At 37.0% G+C, this 25,087-nt stretch overlaps 2 protein-coding genes and 1 pseudogene across 2 annotated transcripts; 1 reads left to right on the forward strand and 2 right to left on the reverse strand.

The window, feature by feature from the left end:
* Positions 1–344: 344 nt before the first annotated feature.
* Positions 345–24,061, reverse strand: LOC120207537 (serine/threonine-protein kinase spk-1-like). The gene is made up of 8 exons (XM_039206986.1): positions 24,050–24,061; positions 19,618–19,626; positions 5,972–5,985; positions 4,544–4,551; positions 4,217–4,472; positions 2,809–3,777; positions 889–936; positions 345–809 (listed from the first exon to the last, which is right to left on the reverse strand). The coding sequence occupies exons 5-8, from the start codon at positions 4,421–4,423 to the stop codon at positions 384–386; spliced, it is 1,650 nt and encodes a 549-aa protein (XP_039062917.1). The 5' UTR covers positions 4,424–4,472; positions 4,544–4,551; positions 5,972–5,985; positions 19,618–19,626; positions 24,050–24,061; the 3' UTR covers positions 345–383.
* On the forward strand, positions 12,955–14,824 carry LOC120207539 (annotated as a pseudogene).
* On the reverse strand, positions 15,727–16,729 carry LOC120207538 (putative homeobox-leucine zipper protein ATHB-51). The gene is made up of 3 exons (XM_039206987.1): positions 16,586–16,729; positions 16,159–16,499; positions 15,727–15,998 (listed from the first exon to the last, which is right to left on the reverse strand). Exons 1-3 carry the CDS (start codon positions 16,674–16,676, stop codon positions 15,759–15,761), a joined length of 672 nt encoding a protein of 223 aa, XP_039062918.1. The 5' UTR covers positions 16,677–16,729; the 3' UTR covers positions 15,727–15,758.
* Positions 24,062–25,087: the final 1,026 nt, after the last annotated feature.

The raw sequence follows: 25,087 nt of genomic DNA on the forward strand, positions 1-25,087 counted from the left end.
AAAAATAGATTAAATTATTATTATTTTTTCATAAACCAAACTATCTATGGGGTTAAATGGAATATTGTTATCCATAGATATCTCATGTTCGAGCATTAGAGACTACAAAGGTAATTTGAGCTTTCATTGGCAAACAATTATGAATATTTAGACCATTTATAACATTGTGAATCTTTTGGTTTTTACTTGATTTAGCCCTCATTTGAAGTGAGATAACGATTTATGCTCATCAACCCTAAAAATAAAAACCGTTGCAATCTTGAAAAATGTAAAACAATTTAACATATATAGCAATTTCCCAATAATATATGAATGTAATTTCATTTTCAGTTGTATTCTATAAGAAAAATAATATATATGTATTTGTAAAAGAATTACATTTCCTACCTGGAAGAAGTTGCTGCCTTTGAGGGTTTCGAAGTAGACCGGAGATCTTTGGCAGGTTTAGAGTCTGCACTGATGGCAACATTCCCCATTGCAACCTCCATTGCCTCCATATCATCCATCTCCCCCTTCTTTTTCTCGGAAACAGCAACTTGGTTTTGCGATGAAGATCCCGATGGCTCTAAAAGTCGGGGGCCTGCATCGATCCATGGATGAAGAAGGCACTGAGCTGCAGTGGGACGTTTCTCGGGTACAAAATCAAGGATCGGGACCAGGAAGTCAGTCATGCCACTTGCATCTTGCTCGTTGAACTCATACTTTTCCACAAGCACCTTATTCAAGGGCCAGAAACGCAACCGACGGATGTGTCTTAAATCACCGTGTCGATTAAAGAAGTCCCGTGAATAACGGCCACCCAAGGCAATCTGCATACATTCCATGATTTAAGTTGAAATACAGTTCTAAGAAATCAAACTTCTTATAGGTAGAAATCAGAATTCTCACCTTGCGCGGCATCATTCCTAGAAGCTCCATCATCAAAGCTAAGTGGTCCTGCGCAGAGGGGATAAGAACATTGTATCCATCAAAGCATATATTTTGATTCAGAACCAAAACATCGTTATAAAGAACAACTTTCAGTCCATTTGTTTTTTAAGATTTTCGAGTTCAAACTTTCTCCATGGCACTTTGTAGAGGATTCAAATGCAAATAAAAATAACAGTTTTTGTAATAGTCCATGTTTTTCATTGGGCATATTCCTTTTAACATTTCAAAAGACCCAAAATCAGCTTAGGTTTAATGGTTAAAGAATAGCTCGCTTGTCCTATGATGGAACTCGGACCTGAAATTTAAATAGATAAAAATGCTGAACCAACTGAAGAACATTTGTGCTTCATAATAAATTAAATCAGTCATTACTCATTAGAGAAGTAAAACTAAAACATACAGCCGAAAGAGTAAGTAAATAGTATGCCATGCTCCTGTATGCACACAGCTTAACAAAACTATTCAGTGCTGCCAAAATACACATTTACAAATGCAGACATAAGTACAAGCATAAACAAAAAGCGTATACACAACGCAGATATTCTCAAATACATAAAACTAATACAAAATTTGATGGCACACTCCAAAGATTTAAGAATAATTTAAGGATATCCATAAATGCTACCCCACCATTCAGCAATTTCAGCTGTTTGTAGCTCTTTCAAAACTAAAACCTGAAACAGCTGAATTGAGCAGTGACTACTCTGAAAGTTGCATGAGAATTGACCCCTTTCCAGTGCATAAATACTTTTTTTTTGGGGGGGGGGGTGGGTGGAGGGGTGGATGAGAGAGAGAAAACCCTTAGAAGCACATAACCCAAAGTAATAAACACCGTCGATAAACCTCATCTTCAAACATTGCGTTCAAAAACGATATCCTTGCAGAATCATGAGCTTATAAATGTACAAAAAACAATGTTATTCTTCTGAATTGAGCCAGCTTCCAGAAAAAGGAAGCAAAAATGCATGGCAATACAAACCAACAAGATTCCCCAAGTGGGAATGACCAAATCTTATGTTTTAAAAGGTAAATGCTGTCAGAAAATGACTCTCCATTGATCATTCAACTTTTATCTCAAGCATGATAAACTTACATTCAGTTCAACTATCATTTCCAAATAATATAATGACTCTCCATTGACTTTTGACTTAAAGAGCAAAAAATGAACGTACATATATCAAAGACATCTATACCCAACACTCATACCCAAGTCTGAGTAACACAGATACTAAATGCACATAACTTAAGGTTACAGCATGGCAGAAATGAATACTGGAATTCCTTTGAGATCAAGAGAAGTGGGAACCTGAAGTAAAACAACTAGATGAAAATATAACCAAGAGCGGGCTAGATGAAAGATTTCCCGCCATTGAACTTTTTAAATCTCTCCAAAAGTGAAGAAACAAATTTTCAGTTTACCACACCTCTATAGTTTTTGCTCTTTCATTTCTCATCCTTCTTTTACAAAAACAAATAGCCTAACAAAGTCTTACTGGGTCCACTTAAGGTAAAAAATTTCAGCATTTCAGCTGCGAACCAAATCAAAGTAATGTGATTATTGATTAAAGATATGACAAATCCAAAGAAAACCCCTCCAAACTCGTTTTCGGTAATATGAAAAAGAGAACACACTTTTATCCCTGTTTATAGCATCTTTTCTTTTTCAGATGCAATAGTATATTCTCTTTTTCATTTTTACCTTTCCAAAACAAAGGAAATAAATAATTAACTTTACAAGAGCATCACAGCCTTTAAAGATTAATGTCACATTTTGAATGTACGTTCATTAAAGAGGCTGAGAACCTTAAAATGATACACAAACATCACATGTGATGCAAAAACAAAGATAAAAGGATAAGAGCATTGTAAATAAAATACCTCATCTCTGTCGAAGTTCTCGCTGCTATGAGGGTCAAAGAGTACATCACCCGTTGCAAGCTCAAAACAAATGCAAGCAAATGACCAAAGGTCTGCTGACGTAGAATACTTAGATCCCAGGATCACCTCAGGACATCTATACTGTCGCGTCTGGATATCATTAGTAAACTGTTTATATGTCCAACATGCATTCCCGAAGTCAACTAATTTGCATTTTAAGTCAACTGATGCCAACAGTTTCCGCCTTGTGGAGCGGCTTCCTCTCTTATTACCTTGACTTGCTTGACCAGTATCCTTTGTACCATCAGCATCAGACAATCTATTGGCAATGCTAGAACTAGTGGGACGATCTTCAACAGAGCTCACATTTGGGTTTTCACTCGTAGATGACTCAGCTGCACCAGATGTTTCAGGGTCCATACCGGCTCCTGCAGAAACTTCCTTCGCCACACACCCTTGAGCTGCTCGCTTAGCCTTTCTCCGAATCTTTTTCTTTTGATATCTACTCAAGTCCCCATTCATAGACTTCAAAGAGTCCAGCAAAATCTTGTCCTTGCTACCGGGAAGGATGAGAGGAGTTCCTGACTTTCTTGGATCTTTAGACGGATCGATCATTGACAAGAGTAATATATTTTCAGGCTTCAGATCAGTGTGTATAATGGAAAGCTCCCTATGCAAGTAATCCAAGCCTACTAGAATATGAACACATATCTCCTTGACCATATGAACAGGCATGCCACGATAATCCGAGTACTTGATGAGCGTCAAGAGATTATCTCCCAGGTATTCAAACACCATACAAACATGCTGTCCGTTTGGACCTGAATGCTTAAAATGATCTAAAAGCTTCACTACACATTTTTTATCCTCTTTATCCCCATCTGCAATCTGTTGTAAGATCGTTATCTCATCCATTGCCGCCTCAGTATAATGCTGAGCACTTTTTTGTACTTTCAAAGCTACATAACGCTGTAGTTAAAAAAATATATATTAAAGCCCAACATAAAGAAAAGCAGTTTACCTAAGTTTTGAAAAAGAATAAATCATATTTTCTAGAGATTTTTGCTGTTTCATTGTCAAAACTGAAGAAGCAAACAAATGCATTATCTGAGAATTCAGATAAAAGCTTCTTCTTTTTACTCAGCTCAGATAAAGCCTTTTAATTGGTTCTTTTAACCCTGCATATTCTCTCTTCTATAATTTCTAAACAACAAGTCAATCAAAATATTACTCACAAAAAAAAGAAAAATAGTTTTTTTTGGGGGATAAATTTATTCAATTACAGAATCGGAAAGCACAATAACCAGATATTACTAAAAGAAACAAAAGAACTACAGCTAAGAAGACAAAGCTAACTTGTAGATTAAAGTAGATAGATTAAGCTGATCACGAAGAGAAAGGGATGTACAGAGAGCTGAGTGTCCCAAGCGAGCCAAACGGTGGAAAAATGGCCCCAACCGAGCTTGCTTTGGACAACGTAACGTCCGTTCTTGAAAGTGTCGTCGATTCTAACGGCGTGATAACCGCCTCGCCGGTAATCTTCCGCCCCTTCGTCTTCCGACGTGTGATCGTCGCTCTCACTTCCGCTCCACTCTTCTTCCTCCTTGTCTCCCATTCCCTCCTCTTTCAAATCTAAAAAAATAAACTAAAAACTATTTCTTTTACAAAAATTAAAAAAAAAATCAACAGTTTGTCGATGAGATTGAGCTGGATAAGTACATGTTGCAGCTACTGTTAAGAAAGAGAGAGGGAATTTCCTTTTTCTATTTGGAATGAAGGGAAAAAAATAAAGAAGAAAAGAAAAAGACGCTGTTGTTTTTTGTGTGGGCTGTGTTATGTCTATGTCGGGAGCGACGGGAGGTACTTTGAAACGGGTTTCTTTTCTTTTCCTTTTTATTAATTATTTTAGGGTAAATTCAGTAAGATACCACCAAACTTTTTCTATTAAATCATTTATATAACTAAACTTTTAATTTCTCTAATTATAATACTAAACTTTAATTTTATATTCAATTATATCACTTGACCGTTAAGTCTTTAACAGCACAATGATATAGACGTTGCTTGTCGTGACAGTGACGACATATATCATTTAATAATATTATTTCATCCAAATAGGATCTATGCAAGTTTTTTTATATTTTTTAATTCATACAAAACTCAGTCAATTTAAAACCTGTAATCCCTAATTCATTTTACCCTAAATCTCAAATAGGAAACTCGCGGTGGCACTGGCATACCTCTGGAACTCTTGCTCAATGGACTCATGGTGTTAAATTTCAAGACCACTGAAAGTCATCTTCAGCGAACCCGCAAACTACTGGACTGACCATGAATTGGGGCAACATCGCTTCCGAACTCATCTAGCTCAACGGTGGACTGGAACTACATTTTCATTTTCTTTTTGTGAAGTTCTGTTAAAAAAGTTGTTCAAGTTTCTCATAACCATTTTATACTCCTGGCACCAAGCATAAGAAAATGATCAAATGAATGATAAGATCTTTAAAAAGTGTATGCATTACACGATGGTGCAATATCTGTCTCTATCTTAGAATTGTGAGAAACATTAATATAAAATGATTGCATATTATGAATAATTTGTGGAGGACACACTTTAGACTGGGGATCTTGAAGACTATGCAAATTGCAATGCCTCAAATGCGGTGTTTTTCTTGAAAAATCACCGGTGATTGGTATATTTACCGATTAATACCGGTCAAATTATATTTCCCGATCTAACAACCGTAGCAGTAAAGCGCGCCCCCTGAACCGCGCTATATGTTGATTTGGGCCACGTGGAGTATAGCGCGCCCCCTGTACCGCGCAATACGCTGACTGGGTTACACGTGGGGTATAGCGCGGATCAGGGGGCGCTATACGCCGAACAAAAACTATATTTAACGCGGTCTCTGGTCCGCGCTATATAATAATTACATATAACGCGGTGCAGGTACCGCGCCTTATATGTTTATATAAATACACTCCTCCGGTTCTCACATCTCCTTGCATCTCTCCTCTCTTATAAATTAATACAACAATTCCGTCAACGAGTAATAATTCTGACAATCTTCTCATATTTGATTTAGAAATTCGTGCGATTTTTCGTTATAAGGTAATTTTGTTATAATTTTTTAATTATACTTATTGTTTATTATCATTATTTGAAAAAATATTATACTAATTATTTTAATTAATTTTTATGTTTGTAAAATTGAAAAGAGGGAGCATACGTCAAAATAGTTTTGCGGTGCATGTAATAATATAAAATTATATTATTTAAATTATTTACGTTGATGTGTAAAAAAAATTTTGTGTTATATTTTCGTTCATATATAATTTATTTAATCAGGTTTGTTTCAGTTATTTTTTTTGCATATATAATATTGTTGTACTTTTAAACTCAAAGAATGGCGCGACTTTCAGCTATTGTTTATTATGATGGTGAAATTTGAGAAGATGAAACCGGCGTTGTTTTCGTATCAAATGAGCGTGTTAAAATATCATTCAAGAGAAACATAACTTTTGAGGAGCTGATAACGAAGATTTCGAGGAAGATTCATGTTGGAAGTAGTAGAAGAATGTCGTCGTTGTAGTACAGATTTCCAACATCATTGTTGCCATTAACTTATACAGCGTTCGAACTTTCGAACAATAATGATGTTCAAATGATGGTTGAAGCTCAAAGTAATTATTCAGACGCCACTATTGAGATGTATGCACATTTTGTTCAAGTGCGTGCTGTTTGGGGTCAATCTTTAAGCTCACACTATGGGCTGGCTGAACAAGTTGATCAAGTTGACAGCCCGACTACAGTAATGTGTAATGATTTTAATGCCAAAATGGGGAGACATTCATCCGCAACTCCTTATGATATGTACCGAGGTGGGTCCACGAACAATCCGTATGGCAACACCGCGTCCAGTTCAAGGGGAAGGCATTCATCTGCAAATTTCTTTGACCAAATGGAGATGCCATCGACGCAACCATCTGTGCAGTTTCCATTTGACACGATGGCTTAAAGCTCCAGTGGGAGGCATTCGACTGCGAGCTTTTTCGATCTGAATGTCGATATGTCTTCCAGTTCAAGGGGAAGGCATGCAAGTAGTAGGTTCTTCGACCTAAATGTGGAGAGCATGGAGGAACCATCATCTTCACCAGAAGAATCGCTTCGTGAGCCTGGTGCGGATGGTGCTGAGACTGGACTATTCATTCACCCAGAATCACCGCAATTCAACTCCGATGATGATGAAGTTCCAGGAAATGTGGCACAAACTGACCCTCCTGCTGACATGTACTTTACGGTGATTGGTGAGTATTTCAAGCAAAAAGAAGAAGCAATGATGGCTATAAAAAATTACAATATCTGTAATTCTGTTCAGTCCAGAATCAACCGATCATCGACCGAAAAATATGTATGCTACTGTGCCCGACGTGAAAACGGATGCAATTGGATGGTTCGTGTATCGAAAATGAAGAGGAAAAACAACATATGGGAACTAATAGTATACAACGGTCCTCACACATGTTGTGCTGGAGGGGTCAACCAAGATCATCCCAACTTGGACTCTGAAGTGATATGTCAAGCCATTATGCCCATGGTAAAAGCAAGCTCTCATATAGCTATTGCAGTGTTGATTTCAGCTATACAATCGCAGTATGGGTACACTATCTCCTATAAAAAAGTTTGGTTGGCAAAACAAAATGCCATTGTCAAACTTCATGGCGAATGGGATGCATCTTACAACGAACTTCCAGGTTGGTTTAGGCTGCTGCAGATATTGAATCCTGGGATAATTGTGGACTTCGAAACCTCCTATACATACCATAATGATCGAGTTCTTCGCGATCGATGCCAATTCTACCGAGTTTTTTAGAGTTACCCACAGTGCGTTAATGCAGCCAAATACTGCAAGCTGTGGTCCAGATCGACGGGACTTTCTTGTATGGAAAATACAAGCAAGTTTTATTATTGGCAGTTATCCAAGATGGCAATCGCAACATTCTTCCAGTTGCTTTTGCTCTTGTCGAAGGAGAAGATACAGATTCTTGGGCTTTTTTCCTCCGAAATTTACGTGCACATGTTATCACGAGGGAAAAAATCTGTGTCATTTCAGATCGCGGAGCTGGGATCAAAGCAGCAATGAAGTATTTGGGTCCAATGTGGCAATCACCCTTTGTCCAAGGTATTGTCTTCGACACATTGCTGCGAACTATCATTGAAGGTACAAGAAGAATGATGAGCGTCAATTAATTGTGCACATGGGTAAGTGAAAGCAAGTTAGTAAGTTATACATTTTTTTGATCATTTTAATTTTGCAAAGAAAACAAGTTTGTAAGTTATACATTTTTTGATCAGGTTACGAACTACTTCCTCGAACGTTTGAATCAATGCTTCAAGATTTGCGGGCGAAGGACGAGGAAGGATACGATTACATCAGCCTCATCGATAAAGAAATGTGGACGAACGCATATGATGGTGGATATCGATATGAACACATGACGACCAACTTGGCTGAGGCAATCAATTCAACCTTAAAGGGTGCATGTCACTTACCTGTAGCGGCTTTGGTAAAAACTACATATTTTTATTTGGGGGTGTTTTTTGCGAAGCTCGGGGGACAAGCTCAAACCTGGATGCATGGCGTTCATGTCTATCACCCTAGATTAGTTGCAGATCTACATAAAAAAATTGTTGTATCAAATGGAATGTCTGTAACAAGCTTCTCTAGAAGGCATGAAATGTTTCGTGTCACAGAGCTGTCGCGACCTCTTCAAGGGATTGAAGCTGTGTCGTTAAGAGTACATCTAAGGGACAGAACGTGCGACTGCGGGTTTTTTCAAGCTCTGAAGTATCTATGCTCTCATGTGATAGCAGCTTGCTCGCATACACGTCAAGACTATAACCATTTTGTGGATCCCGTATACTTACTATCTAAAGTTTTTAAGGTATACGAATTTGAGTTTCCCCCATAGGTAATGACAAAGACCCTGATGAGGTTCAAGATTGGCTTTCGATTGTACCAAATCTGAGTTTATTGAGGGAGCGTGGTCGTCCAAAATCCAATGAATTCATTGCGATATGGATATTCGAGAAAGATCTAGACAAGACAGAAGATGTGGCCATTGTAGAAACCCAGGACACACTAGAAAAACATGTCCACTTCATTGCTCTCATGTGTATTTGTTTATCAAATAATAATTCTTGTATTTTAATTTGCATTTACTTCAAGTTAATGTCATTCGATAATAGCTGATGAAGATTAAAAAAATGAACACAATCATTAAATTTTATCAAACTAATAACAATTTAACAAAATTAAATGGTAATAAACAAAATTAACTGAAATATTTAAAAAAGTCCAACAAATTTAACAAAATAAAGTAAGTATTAATGAGAAATAATAAAAAATAAATTAAACAAAATAAAGTAAATACAAATATAATAAAAAAATCTATCGATGCATGCGTCGCGAATGTGTTCCGCAGGGCAGTGGCTATCGGTCTCGAGGAGGATTTCTTCGTATCACTTGTTCTGACTCCTCACTGTCATCGTCGTCGTCGTCGTCATCATCGTCGTCGTCGTCGTCGTCGTCCTGAGCAGGTACATTAGGTTGATGAAGAGCTGATGACAATGAAGTGCCCCCATAGAATAAGACCTGGAGGTGTATGACTTACTATCCAACCGGCCTGCGAAACTGGAAAAACTGGGAAAACAGACATCGCTGAGTGTGAAAACTGTACAAGAGGTGTCTGTGCTGCGGCCATGGGTAATGAGGCTGAATTTGCCAAATATCCAGCATATAAACCCCAAGTCGGATATGCAAACATAGACTCATAATAGCCTCCAGGAGGGGCCATCTGTGACGGTGGCGGGGTCATAAAACCATGTGAAGGAGGCGGTATCTGGTAATGGAAAGGTGATGACATCATCATATATGGCTGCGGTGGCTGCTGGGAAGGTCCTGCTGGTGCAGCTGAGGATGAACCGGAAGCACCTGCTCTCCATCCACGAGTCGGGGGACGATGGTGCTGTGTCGGTGAATGTCTCTGTCAACGTCGTGGAAAGGTCTGCCCTCGTGCATCCTCGGGAAGTAGAAACAGTTTCCCGTTACTGTTGAACCACTCATAATAATCCTCAGCATACATCAAAATGTCATAAAAAATTGGCTCTCTACAGGGAAGACGCCGATGTCGATCCTCCCACAACACGACCCACTCATGATGCCTCACCAGCCAATCTCTATCTGTCTTGTCGCGTCTATCTAAGCTATGCAACTCGTCCATATTGCGAGGTGCTTCCGGAATTGGTTGAAAACAACCAAACTGTCGGAGCACGCGATCAGTGGAATGCCACTCGATGGTTGCATAACAGATCAGAGGGACCATCGCCATCCAAACATCTGATGGACCCCTCAATTCAGGTGGGATCACCGCCCTCACATCATCAGTAGAATATGACACCCATTCAAACTAAAACAAATAATATATAATTTTTATCAAAATAATAATCTAATTATATAACTATAATCTAAAATCGATTTTTAAACATTAAAATTCATACCTGTGTGCCAGCCTTCTGATCGATTAGTACCCTAATTTTTTCTAATCATCAGGTAGCTCCTGATAAAAAATTTTATACGCTGTATAAAATTATTAATATACAAAATCAGTTTTATAATTACCTCAGAAGTAGTGGAAATACAAATGGGTTCTTCACAACGGGACATAAAAAGGGCAATCGATACCATGCCCAAGACTGCAGCAGCAGGAGACATCCGCCGATAGCATTACGCCTGTAGTCAGTGGCTTTACACATCTCCCTGTATAGCAAAGCCAAAACTCGAGCCCCAACTAATGATCCGACGAGACGAAAGTCGCTAAGATATCGCAACCACATACAGTGAACTAGGTTGCGCGATTTGTCCGGCATCAGCAACCCTCCTATCAGCTGCAGTATGCATGCATGTGCATACATCTTAACCTCATCCTCAGAGGCGTCTGTGCTCAACTCCCGAAAATTGGCATCTAACAAATTTAACGGTATCCTACCTCCGATAAAATTTTCCAGGACACGTCCTAGACTATCCCGACACAAAGTAGTCCAAGAACCGGAAGCTATCCCCGATATCATATCTCCATCCACTAAAAGCCCTAGGTGCATATAAACATCCTCAAGCGTGATCGTGCACTCTCCGCACGGAAGATGGAATGTGTGGGTCTCCGGCCTCCACCGCTCTACTAAGGCAAAAATCAGGTTTGGCTCTATCTTACAATGACTCTGATATCTACTTATGTAACCGAATCCAGCCTCTACTAAATACGGCAAGACACAACTGGGTATCACTAACTTAATATTCCTAATAAAAGGATCTAATACACGGTCCTTCTCCTAAAAATAAATAATTACAAAAATTAATTCTTAATCTAATAATCATGCATTAAATAAATCAACTAATTATTACTAATAATTTAAATTAAATTAAAACGTTAAAATGTTACGTATCAGCAAAGTGGATATTTAATTCTTAATCTAATAATCATGCATTAAATAAATCAACTAATTATTACTAATAATTTAAATTAAATTAAAACGTTAAAATGTTACCGTATCAGTAAAGTGTCGAGATATTTAATTCTTAATCTAATATTCATGCATTACATAAATCAACTAAATATTACTAATAATTTAAATTAAATTAAAACGTTAAAATGTTATCGTATCAGCAAACTGTAGAGATATATGATTTCCATCCGAGCGAAATAGACTACCTTCCATTATATATCTGCAAAAGAATTATATTAGTAAAATATTAAATAAAGTAAAATACTTAAATAAATTATATACATAATAGTAAAAATATTATAAAATATACCTTAAAAAGGGAGAGTATTTGAGAGAAATTTAAAGAATTTGAGAAAATTTGGTGTGATAAAAGTGATTGAGGATGAGGGTATTTATAGGGAGGGTTGGTGTGTAGAGGGACGGGTATTTAGGGGTATAGCGCACCCCTGCACCGTGCTATACCCCACGTGTCAGATACCTAGGTATAGCGCGGATCAGGGGGCGCTATACCCACGTGAGCCAAATCATCGTATATCGCCGGGCAGGGGGCGCGCTATACCCACGTGACGCCAAATCAACGTATACACGGTTCAGGGGCGCGCTTTACTGCTACGGGTGTTAGATCAAAAAATATAATCTGACCGGTGTTAGATCGATAAATATACCGATAATCGATGATTTATTGAAAAACGTCCTCAAATGCACTGTCAGAAGTTAGTAAACTTGTTGATGGTGGTAAATATGTAAAAGCTGTTGCAGTAGCAGTCGAGCTGGTTGGGAATCCCGCAGATGTATGTTGCTTCATCACTTAAAAAAAATCTTTGTGAAAAGGCTTGTAAAAATATAGAATTTGGCAAGTTATTCCTATGGTTTAAGAGTTAAATTCATGAATTAGATGTAGATTATTCTACTAAAAAATTATTAAAATTGCTCAAATAAGTTTATTTGAGTGATTATCTTCTAATGAAAAAAGTAAATTAAGAAGTTGACGAGTTCACTCAAGATTGCTTTGAGTGACCTTGAAATTTAATATTGTTGGTTCATCGAGTATGAGTTTCAAAAGTTAGTCACCTTGAATTTTCTATTTAGGATTGCAGTAAAATGAATTAGGAATTTAGGATTCTAAAAATTAGAGGTGTTTATATGAAATAGAAAGGGTAAAAAACCTACACGAATCATATTTAGTTGAAATAATATTATTAAACGGTCTACGTTGTTACTTTCATAATAAGCAATGTTCATATTTTCGTGGCCGTTATTAACTTAACAACATAGTGATATAATTGAATATAAAATCAAAATTCAGTATTATAATTGAAGAAATTAAAAAATTAATAGTGCAAGCGAGTGAGTAGACAAAATTTAGTGGTATCTAATATAATTTACCCATTCTTTAATAAGGGAATTTGGATTGTGTGTAATGATGGGATTTTGGTTGAGTGCATCTTCCCAAAACCATATACTCCATATGTTTGGTAAAATAATTAATAATTTAGATTCTTAAAAATACCTTTTTTTAGATACTGGGCTTGGTCCATATCCAGCTATCCATCCATTCGCAGCCCGTTCAGGGTAATCCGTAATTCTAAAACAATATAAGGGCCCTTCATTCAACTCCCTTCAATACATAGCAACGCCCGCTAGGGTTTCCAAATCAAAGGAACGGAGCAACAGCGGCGGCAGCCATGGTTCTCAAGTACGTTCCCTACATTTCCATTTTTTTTTCTTTGAAATTGCCCCTTAATCGAAATTTAATGGTTTGATCTTGAAAAAACTTTCATTTTTGGAAAAAGAAATTGTTATTTTAGTTTTTGATGTATTAAATATTTAATATTTAATCGGTTCATTTTGGCATGAGATCGTAGCTGAATGTTTTGAATTTATTTTATTTTGCAGAAAAGTAAAAAAAAAATGTAAAATATATTGGCTGCTAAAGTTACACGTAAAAGAAATATAATTAGTTCTTAGCTATGTGAATGGAAATGGAATGTTATTTTAGTTCTGGCATCGAGATTTTGGCAGCTAATGTCATTTGAAGGTTCTAGTGTTCGTTTCAATTGCAAATTGAATCTTCTTTCTAATGGTGATAATTGTTAAATATGGTTAATGACATGAAAGTTGGAGTGAATGATTAGGCTCGTATATTGGTATATATTATATTTGGTGTAAAATTACCATGTGGAAATTGTTATTATCTATAGATGTTCTTGCATTATGCATAATGATTTTGTATTTTTAATATCCCAAATCTCATACTGAACTTGTGATGTTGGCATGTTAGGACTGAGCTTTGTCGATTTAGTGGTGCCAAGATATACCCCGGGAAAGGCATCAGATTCGTCCGCTCTGATTCTCAGGTAAATTTTCTTTGAGTTGTGATCTCAAGTAGTTAATCTTATATAGTTACATTTAAAATGAACAATTGTCTTCATTGATTCATTTAGGTCTTCCTCTTTTCCAATTCAAAATGCAAGAGATACTTCCACAACCGTCTGAAGCCATCAAAACTTACATGGACAGCCATGTATAGGAAGCAACATAAGAAGGTGCGTACCAACAGCACGTATCTATACATCAAGTTGCAGCATCTGAAGTAATTATATCTAGGCTGTGACGTGTGAGCAACTATCTTGTTTGTTTAGTAAGACGATTTTATGACTGCATATTAAGGTTTGGTATAAAATGAATAAAAAGTGAACAATTTTAGGCTTCTCTTTTTTGTTCTTTTATCAATCTGATAAAAGTTGGAACTAGAGTGCATGATTTATAGTACATGTTTAGAGCTGACTGCCTTCTATTTTTTGTTATTTCTAAGCCCAGTGGTTTATTTCCAAGTTGTTTACATGCATTTAGGACATCGCCCAAGAGGCTGTTAAGAAGAGGAGACGTACCACCAAGAAGCCTTACTCCCGATCCATTGTTGGTGCCACTTTAGAAGTTATCAGAAGAAGAGGAGTGAGAAACCTGAAGTCCGTGATGCTGCCAGGGAAGCTGCACTCAGGTGTGTTTTGTCGTTTGACATATAAGCTTCGTTAATCATTGTCATTGTTGGTTTTCATGTATTAAAATTTTGTATTTATGGGGAATACTTTGTGTTAATCTTAATCCTGCAGAGAAATCAAGGAAAGAATCAAGAAAACTAAGGATGAAAAGAAGGCAAAGAAAGCTGAAGTAGCGTCAAAGCAACAGAAGACACAGGGCAAGGGTAATGTTCCCAAGGGTGGCGCACCAAAAGGTCCCAAGCTCGGTGGTGGTGGTGGAAAGCGTTGAGTTGCTAAGTTACTATCTGTTTTTACCTGGCCAGAGAAGTAGGGTTAGTACTATGTTAATTTCCAAGTCATTTTATGGATTTAATGGCATTGGTGGCCATGTTGTTTTTGCATTTATGATTTTGGTATGCTATGACTGTTGAATTTGAGTGATGAAGTAATTTTATGGATTTTGATTTCGTTTTTGTTTTCATCAACCTACATGCTCGGAATTTGATCAAGTTGAGAATGCATGTTTCCAGTATGCATTTTGGTTAAATAACACTTAAAAGCCATGGAAAAATGAAGAATTTGATCATTCTTTATAAAATTAATGGATAAAATCTCAATTTTAGTCCTTTCAAACGTATTTGAAACCATTTATTCCTTGACTGCTTGGTTTAATAAACACTGATAATTAAATTTATACCTCAAATGACATCCATACTAGAATTTTCCCTAAAGAGAGATAATAGAGATGGAGTTGTTTGAAACTCTAACTACTTGGTAGGTCAATTTAAAACAGTTAATGAATTTTAATATGTATTGTCGAATTAGTAAGCACCCAATAACTTGGAATCTAATTATTGTTCGTTTTGTGATTAAAAGGATGGGTTTGTTACCGTTATCATCCTACATATCCATCTTTAATGAACTTTGTTTACTGTTGGATATATAAATAAACTCATTTTAGGCTCAAATTGAATTTGAGCAAACATAATGTTAAAATTTTCCCAACTGATTTTCAGGTTTCATATACCCTAAAGTTTTCTCTCTCTTTTTGGGGGGTGTCCTAAACCAGCTTCATCCTTCTAAACGTACTCCATTAAAATTGTCATTTGAAGTGGCTCTAAAGCATTCATTCAGATTTCCAACAATTGCACCAGAAACGAGGAAAGAAAACTCAGCCATATTCATGCAAAAAGTTTTTCAAGCTCTTGATCCAATACTCATTAATGCACCCTATCACTTCTTAAACATATATATATATATATTAATCACTAACGTCATGTCAATATTCCTCAACAGTGGCTTCTTCAACCAGAACATCACTACATCTTTCTGAATCTTACTACAAACTAAAAGATCTAAGCTGAATATCTAAGCTAAATTTAAGCACTCTAAGATTACGTAGTTTATTAGGGATAAGAAGGCAGTTGAACACCCCAGTAGGGAGATGAAACTGGGTTATACTCCTCCAGATTGAAAAGGTAGTTGCATTCAGCCATCTGATGCTGGTGGTTTCCGGCCATCCTCGGCTTGTTTGAGCTGCGGATTGAGGTGCTTTCCACCGTTTCTTCTCCGGAGATTTCCGTGTACCCTGTGGACACTTGGTTTCTCGTCGCCTGTTCCGTTAGCATACCTTTCAGTTTCATCACCTGCATAAAGGATTCAAAATTTCATTGCTTCCTCAGCTCATCAAATATCAACTCATTTTGAATTGACAAGTATTGGTTAGGGTTAGGCCACAAAATAGAGAGAAAAAATACTATATTCGTTTATAAAAAGATATATATATACATATATGTATATGGTAACCTCATCTTGAAGCTTCTGTTTCTCCCTGTAGACAACATCGTACTCTTGTTTAAGCGTATCATATAATCGCTCAAGCTGCTTAGATTTCCATCTGGCACGCCTGTTTTGGAACCAAACAGCAATTTGTCTGGGTTGAAGTCCAAGTTCCCTGGAAAGCTTCATTTTCCTGTCGGGATCCAACTTAATCTCTTGCTGGAAACTCCTCTCCAACGGATCCAACTGATCACTCGTTAAACGCTTCTTCTTATCTTGATTGCTGCCGATGCTAAAGCTGTTCTTCAAACCTGGAACCACTCCATTCCCCACCTCTGCAACAAATCCTTGATGCTTCATCTCCATACCTTACAAAAAAAGAGGATGATCAACAAATAAAGGCATATAGTAGATTGAACTCAGTACTTGTTTTGTCCAGATAAAGATATATTACCTGGATACTGATCGTAATTGTAGTTATAGAGGAAGTTAAGAGAAGGTTCGGGTCGAGAAACAAAGGGTCGAAAGGTGCTATTCCAATCCATTTCTGCTCTTTTGCTTTGTCTCCTTTCCCCTTCAAATCGAACCAAATTTATCAGTACTTTACTTGGTCCCAGAGGAGACCAAAAGAAGCCAGGAAAACGAGAGTTAGCAAAGGGTGTTTCTAAAAACTATCTTTTTGGGTGCAACAAAGTGTATTGCCTAGAGAAGAACACGAAAGAAGGTTGGGTTTACTTCACTTTTGGGGTGCATGCATTACAATGTTGTTAATGTGTGAATTTAAAGGGGGGAATAGCTGGATTGTTGTCGGCTATTTAGAAGAAGTAAAATAAAATGGAGAGAAATGGAAATGTAGAATCATAGGATAGGTCGCCATCTGGTCCCGTAAACCTGCCTCCATCAAAACAAGGCATTTCTCACGTCTCGTCCTTACCTCGCCAGACTCACCCTCTCTACAACCCCCACACAATAAATATTATGACACCAATTCAAATTAAGGTTGCAGTCGCGTTATATTTATCGCCATTGTAGATATAATAGATGCTATTGTGATTATTACTAGCATCATAATCATACAATAACGGTTTTGGCGATAACGTTATCATTATATATGATGACTGCTATTTAAATCCTTGATTATGATAAAAATTAAAATTCATAGAATATCAATCTCATCACATTATCCCGTTAGAAAAAGGAGAGGAAAAATACTGAAAAAGTGAAGAAATGAGGCATAGGTGAGGCCACATTGCACCATAGGAAGCGACCTCGAGATAGAGGAGGTGGCGTAAAACCAGTACACAAGTCTCTTAAACGAAAAAAACTGAGCCCCATCCTATTGTTTTTCACCTCCCCTATACCACTTTTTCTATTACAAATATTAAAATTGAAAAATGATTATAGAAATCTGGCATTCTACTGGTCATGTACGGATGGATTTGGTTGAATTCGTATAGCTATCATCAGTTCATGCAGATTGCACAGAAAGTATCTTTTTGACAAAACAGCAAACGTGAAGAAGGAAGCTAACGGTAAGAACATATAACAGATATATTATATATATATTGAGCCCAGAATACTGAAAGAGATGAGACAGTAGGCAGAAGTTACTGCCTGTGTTCCTTTCTTCTTCTTCTCTATTAATTACCATGTAAAGTAAATATATATTTTACTTTTATCCTAACAAGGTGACAACGCCTCATACTCAAAGTAACAACCCTAAACAGAAAAAAAAGATTTGGTTTAACATCATTAAAAATAAATAAATTAATTACACAAAACATGAGTATAGTTGACCTGTGTGGATTGGTGCTTTACATTGTCATGTTCTGTCCTTTTTGCTTGTTTAAATGGCAAGAAACTTGCAGTTCCCCCTAATGAACTTGTACAGTTTTATCTTCTCCCAAAATGCCATGCCAGTGTCTCTTTGAACTTTCCTGGTAATTCATTCTTTGATCTTCCAATGAAATGAAGCTTTGAACTTGAGTATACAGGAGAGATTTCTGGGTTTTGTTGTTTATCTGTTGGATAAAACCATTTAGAAACACGTTTTTGAGGTTTTGGATTACACATGTGAATCAAAGGAACATTATTGAAGAGTTTTCGAACATTAAAGACGAACTCAATTCTCATCAGCATTGTGAATTAAATGGCTTTTGCAAGCAAGGAAGCAAACAAATTGGAATTGAATTAGGAAATATATACAGTAAAGATGTGCACCAATGCACAGACAGAATTGAAATTTTAGGTTGTTAAAGATTTGATTCAGCATAAATATCTTTTATTTCATTTTGGCCCACACCCTTTGCTTCTTTTTTCACAAAAGTTTATATTTTTAGGTTGATATTAAAAGAAAAATCCAATAAAACTATGCTACGGGCGTCATCAATAATATTAGACATTCATAAATACCCTAATCAAAACACAAAATTCCAACCTCAATCTTAAACCCTTAACCCTAATCTTAAATCTTTACTCCAACTCCAACCCAACCCTACAATCCTATTCCCTATATCCTAACTCAAACCCTAAACCCTAGATTACTATTATTATTGGTTAAATATTTATTTAATTAATTAACACACACAAGACTGAAATCCTACGTTAGTAAAGATTTTAATTTTAATTTGGTCCACATTGTTTTGGGTTTTTAGTAATTTGAGGGTGTAATCCTTGTGATAATTGGAAGTGAAAGTTAAGGTTTTAACCACAAAGTAAAGTGGGGTGATTTTCTTACATAAACAGGAAAGATGGCAGGAAGCTAATGGGGGAATAGGCTCAAAAAGGTTTTAACTTTAGAGGGTACATACAATTAAAAGCATTGCAGCTTCCTCCAAGCTTTTATCATCCACCAGATCATCAACATTGCTCGCTTCTTTTTCCTCATTTCGTTATCAAACTTCTGCAAACATCTCAGTCTGAAACTGGTGATTTCCCTTCATCCTTTTTTCTTCTTTTTTTTTACTGACATAAACTCATTCAAATTATACAGATATTTTTCACATATTTTTGAAGCCCAAACATTCATCCTCTACTGTGTTCAATTGACCAATTATATATAAAAAAGCAATTTAGGGTCACAATCCTCCTATTCTTTCTAGGGTGTAAATGAGACAAGACAGATCGTAAACTATTCGAATTCAATTGGGTCAAAGCTCAATTAACACTTGATTCAAATGGACTTTACTTAAGGTCAAACTTAACTCGAGTTCTTAACAAGTTAAAGCGAACTACTTAGTAACCCACTTAAAAAGCTCGCGAGCAACTTGATTTTTTTAAGTTTTTAATTAATAATATTAATATTTATATGTATTTTTATTGAAAACGCAATATAATATTTTCATGTACTTAATGTTCAAGTTCGAGTTTGAAACGAGCTCGAGTTCAAGTTTTAATCGAACTAAGTCTAACAATGTTTCGAGTTTAAATTTTTTCAAGCTCGAGTCGAACTTCAATTTTTCATTTTTAATTCTAGTCGAGCTTAACAATTTTAAACTCGTAAATCTTCTAGTAGAGTTGAACTTAGTTTTAGATTTTTTAAATTTAATCTCTTTCAAGAATACTTGAACTCAACACGACTTGTTTACTGTCCTAATTCTATCAAATAATTCAAATTCTTATGTTTAATTTAAATTCAAAATATATTCTTGACAAACACTTTAAAAATAGAGTTAATTGCATCACATGTCTTCAATGTATGATCCCTATTTTAAATTGTCCCTAAACTTTTAAATATTTCAATTTCATCCCTAAACTATAACTATCATTCTAAATTAGTCCGCAAACTTTTGAACATTTTAATTTCATCCCAAACTATAACCATTTTAAACTGGTTCCAAACTTTTGAACATTCTAATTGCATCACAAACTATACGCATATACTAATCAAATCTCTTGTTAATAAAATCGTTAGGCCAAATTATATTATTATATGTTTGAGAAAAAAATAAACTATGGTTGAAACTAATTAGATAATTGGATAAATTTGGGGATGAAATTGGAATATTTGAAAGTTTGGGATTAATTTAGAAAGAGAGTCATAGTTTAGGGATGGAATTAGAATATTCAAAATTTTAAGGACTAATTTAAAATGAGTGTCATAGTTTGGGGAAGAAATTGGAGTACATAAAAGTTTAAGGATTAATTTGAAACGAGGGTTATAATTCAGAGATATATAATACAATTAATTTTTAAAAATATAAATATATTCATTTAAATTACACATTTATCATTCACCCAAATTGATATTACAAAAGTACAAATCAAATACAAAAACGAATACCAAAACACTTGATGAGAACAACTGGACTTTTGAAAGAGAAATGATAATAGCAAGGAAAGTACATAGAATCCTATGAGATATGGATACTTTTTGTACCAAAAGAGCTCTTCATTGATGAATCTATTCTCCAAGATATTAGTTGAAATAGCTCACAAACATTAATTACAAAGAGCATAAATATTTTTCCTTGGGATAACGTTGTATCAAAACCTAAGTAGACCTAATTTAATTTCTAGCCGTAAACTTAGACGTCAAATTGATGATTTCCCAAGCTAACAAATGATGGATTTAATAATGGTAGTCATTAATAGTTTTTGTATTTCATGCAAAAATTTAGTCTATGGAGAGAAAAAATCATATATAAACAAAAACAATACAAATATGACTAAAAAATACGTGTAAGATATGGCTCATAAATATACCGGTAAAGAGGACAGGGGATGGAGCGGAGTGAGCGAAGCGAACATCAACTGTCCTTACAAAGAAAGTCTTGTAGAGGGGGTTACGATTATGTGGGTTGGGGGTGCGGGGGGTGCGTCCCGCGGTACGGTACAGGGTTAATTTTGTAATTAGAGATGTAACCTAAACCTATTATCATTGAATAAAAATTTTCTAGCGCCGCCTAGGCACCGAGGACGTAAACACATTGCCGAACCTCGTTAAAATTCTTGTGTTCTTTCGTTTACTTTGCCCGATTTATCAACAATACGCAACATGCAAAAGATTCATTAAATCAAAATCACTGACATGTAATAATTTAAACACGATTATAACACTTCAAATAACACAAATTATTAATCTAAAGTTTGGTCATATTTTATCACCAATTATTATCCTGTTTTCAAAAGATATATCTAATAAGATACACCATTGCTTATAAGTTCATGTAATTATGTACCAGGGTTTTCTATTATAAATAGAGATGTAACCTAGACCTAAAATATCATTGAAAAAACTTCTAGCGCCACCTAGGCACCAAGGACGTAAGCACATTGCCGAACCTCGTAAAATTCTCGTGTTCTTTTGTTTTTCTTTACCCGTTTTTGTCAACAATTGGTATCAGATGTCAGGAGCAAAATTCGTGGCAAACGAGGGTGAAGGATCTATTGGCGCAGCAAGGGATCTTGAAGGCTTTGCGATCTTCAAAGCCGGCGTCGATGGATGAGGAAGATTGGGAAGAATTGCAGCAGCGAGCGGCAGGAACCATACGATTATGTTTGGCGGACGAGGTCATGTATCACGTCATGCATCTATCGTCTCCAGACGAAATTTGGAAAAAGTTGGAAAGTCAGTTTATGTCCAAATCCTTAACGACAAAACTGTATCTGAAGCAGCGGTTGTATGGGCTGAAGATGCAGGACGATCACGATTTGGCGCAACACGTGAATGTATTCAATCAAATCGTTTCTGATCTGGCTCGGCTTGATGTGAAAATTGAGGATGAAGACAGAGCGATGATTCTGTTGTGTTCGTTACCTCCCTCTTACGAACACATGGTGACTACTCTTACATATGGGAAAGAGACTATCAACGTTGAAGAGATTGCTGCAGCCTTGTTGGCTCACAACCAGTGAAAGCAGAATGCAGGGGAAAGCTCTCAAGCCGATAGCTTATATGTCAAGGGTAATCGAGATCGTGGACGGAAGCCAGAGAAGGCATGGTCCGGGAAGCGGAATTCCAGATCCAAATCCAGGGATAAGAAGACGATTCACCGTTACAAGTGCAAGGAGGTGGGACATATGAAGCGAGACTGTCCGAAGTTGAAAAAGCAGACTAATGAGAAGCGTGATGGCTCATCGAAGTCTGTGAACGTGGTCGAGGATGATAATTCTGATTGCAGTGAGGGTGATATGCTTTCTATTTCAACGACACAATTGACGGAAGCTTGGATTCTTGATTCTGGATGTTCTTATCACATCACGCCAAATAGGGAATGGCTTTCGACATACAGGCCGGTTAATTCTGGTTCGGTTTATTTGGGTGATGATCGATGTTGCAATATTGTTGGTATTGGTGATGTCAGAATTATGATGCACGATGGCTCCGTTCGGACGTTGAGTGGTGTTCGACATATCCCAGACTTGAAGAAGAATTTGATTTCCTTGGGCACTTTGCACAAGAATGGTTTTATCCCTAAGGCTGACGAGGATAGGGAAACCATTCGGATTGTTAAAGGAGCATTGACTGTGATGAAAGGTAAGATGACTGCAGGGAATATCTACAGATTGTTAGGGAGTACCGTTGCAGGTGGAGTTCACTCTGTTGAGTCCTGTGATGATACGACAAAATTGTGGCATATGCGCCTTGCTCATCTTAGTGAATGTGGTATGGCAGAATTACACAAGAGAAACTTGTTGCATGGTGTCAAAAGCTGTAAGCTCGATTTTTGCAAGTATTGTGTTCTTGGTAAACAGACTAAAGTCCGTTTTAAGACTGCGAAGCACACAACTCAAGGGATTCTTGATTATGTGCATTCTGATGTATGGGGGCCTTCCACGACATCGTCTTTGGGTGGATCTAGGTACTATGTTACTTTTATTGGTGATTTTTCACGGAAAGTTTGGGTGTATTTTTTGAAACAGAAATCTGAAGTTTTTGAGAAGTTCAAGCTGTGGAAAGCTGAGGTAGAAAACCAAACATGACGAAAAATCAAGTGTTTGCGGTCTGACAATGGTACAGAGTACACAGATTCACAGTTCCTACAATTCTGTAAGGAGCATGGGATTCAGAGGCATTTTACAGTGCGCAAGACACCACAACAGAATGGTGTTGCGGAACGAATGAACAGGTCATTGAATAAAAGAGCCATATGTTTGCGGTTGAATGCGGGGCTTCCCAAACACTTCTGGGCTGAGGCTGTTAACATGGCGTGTTACCTTATCAACAGATCACCAAGGGCATCGCTGGCTGGGAAAGTTGCAGAAGAGGTATGGACTGGTCATGATGTTAGTTTTGATAACTTACGGATTTTTGGTTGTCCTGCTTATGTGCATGTACCTGTGATGAGAGATCCAAACTTGATGCAAAATCGAAGGAGTGCATTTTTTTGGGTTACAAGAAAGGTGTCAAAGGATTCAAGTTCTGGGATCCAGTTGCGAAGAAAGTTGTGATTAGTAGAGATGTCGTTTTTGATGAACAGTCCATGTTGCAGCAGAAGCAAGACACGACAGTGGTGGATTTCGAGCAGTTTCCAGTTGAGAAACCAGAAACTTCTCAACCGACTTCTGGTGGTTCCACTACGGATGATTTGCAGGATTATAGTCTCGCCAGAGACAGGGTGAGACGGACGAATATAAAGCCTCCGAACAGATTGGGTTTTGAAGACTTGGTATCTTTTGCACTTATTGTTAGCAGTGATGATCCGGTTACTTTTCATGATGCCGTTACTAGTCAGGAAAACGACAAGTGGATGGTAGCCATGGTTGAGGAGATGGAGTCTTTGAATCACAATCGCACATGGGAGTTAGTTCCCCTTCTGAGGGTAAGAAGCCGATTGGTTGCAAATGGGTATAAGAAGAAACCAGCAGTAACAGAAAAAGAAGGGGAGAAGTTCAAGGCTCGTTTGGTAGCGAAGGGTTTTTCACAGCAGAAAGGAGTTGATTATGATGAAATCTTTTCTCCTGTGGTCAGGCACACTTCAATCCGAGCAGTACTTGTATTGGTGGCTAGTTGGGATTTGCATTTAGAGCAGATGGATGTTAAAACTGCTTTTTTGCATGGTGATTTAGAGGAGCAGATCTATATGCGGCAACCTGAAGGTTTCACTCAACCTGGAAACGAGCATTTAGTTTGCAGATTGAAGAAATCTTTGTACGGGTTGAAACAGTCTCCGAGACAGTGGTATAAACGGTTTGACTCCTATATGATCAAGATTGGCTACAACCGATGTGAGTATGATTGTTGTGTCTCTGTTAAGAGCCTTGATGATGGTTCTCTTATTTTTCTATTACTGTATGTTGATGATATGTTGATTGCTGCGAAGAACATGGATGATGTTATCGGTTTGAAAACTTTATTGAGTCAGGAATTTGATATGAAAGATTTAGGTCCTGCAAAGAAAATTCTTGGAATGGAAATTTGCAGGGACAGAGACTCAAGGAAACTGCGGCTATCTCAACGGGGTTATGTTGAGAAAATGCTAGAAAGGTTTGCGATGAGCAGCGCGAAACCAGTTAGCACTCCATTGGCGAATCACTTTAAGCTCTCATCAGAACAGTGCCCTAAGACAGATAATGAAGCTGAAGATATGGCAAAGGTTCCGTATTCTAATGCTGTTGGCTGCTTGATGTATGCGATGGTATGTACTCGTCCTGATTTAGCTCATGCTGTTAGTCAAGTTTGTAAGTACATGTCTAAACCTGGTAAGCAACATTGGGAAGCAGTCAAGTGGATCTTTCGGTACTTAAAGGGTACTGTGGGACATGGAATTGTTTTTGGGAGTCAGCGGGATAATCCTTTGGTTGTAGGATATGTGGATTCAGACTATGCAGGTGACTTGGATAATAGAAGATCTACGACAGGGTATGTCTTTACTCTTGGTAGAGGGACTATTTGTTGGAAGTCTACTGTTCAATCTGTTGTGGCTCTATCTACAACTGAAGCTGAGTACATGGCAGCGGCTGAAGCTGCAAAAGAAGCTTTATGGCTTACTGGTTTAGTGAAGGAGTTGGGTGT

The sequence above is a fragment of the Hibiscus syriacus genome, unplaced genomic scaffold, assembly GCF_006381635.1.
Source record: "Hibiscus syriacus cultivar Baekdansim isolate YM2019G1 unplaced genomic scaffold, ASM638163v2 tig00014862_pilon, whole genome shotgun sequence".
Classification (NCBI taxonomy): domain Eukaryota; kingdom Viridiplantae; phylum Streptophyta; class Magnoliopsida; order Malvales; family Malvaceae; genus Hibiscus; species Hibiscus syriacus.

Coding starts and splice junctions, on each gene's coding strand:
- LOC120207537 (XM_039206986.1), bottom strand. CDS start 4,423: ATGGGAGACAAGGAGGAAGAAGAGTGGAGCGGAAGTGAGAGCGACGAT. Junction 937..2,808: donor AGAACTTCGACAGAGATGAG/GTATTTTATTTA, acceptor CCCTCTGCGCAG/GACCACTTAGCTTTGATGAT. Junction 810..888: donor TAGGAATGATGCCGCGCAAG/GTGAGAATTCTG, acceptor GAATGTATGCAG/ATTGCCTTGGGTGGCCGTTA.
- LOC120207538 (XM_039206987.1), bottom strand. CDS start 16,676: ATGGATTGGAATAGCACCTTTCGACCCTTTGTTTCTCGACCCGAACCT. Junction 16,500..16,585: donor CAATTACGATCAGTATCCAG/GTAATATATCTT, acceptor TTTTTTTGTAAG/GTATGGAGATGAAGCATCAA. Junction 15,999..16,158: donor AACAGAAGCTTCAAGATGAG/GTTACCATATAC, acceptor TCCTTTATGCAG/GTGATGAAACTGAAAGGTAT.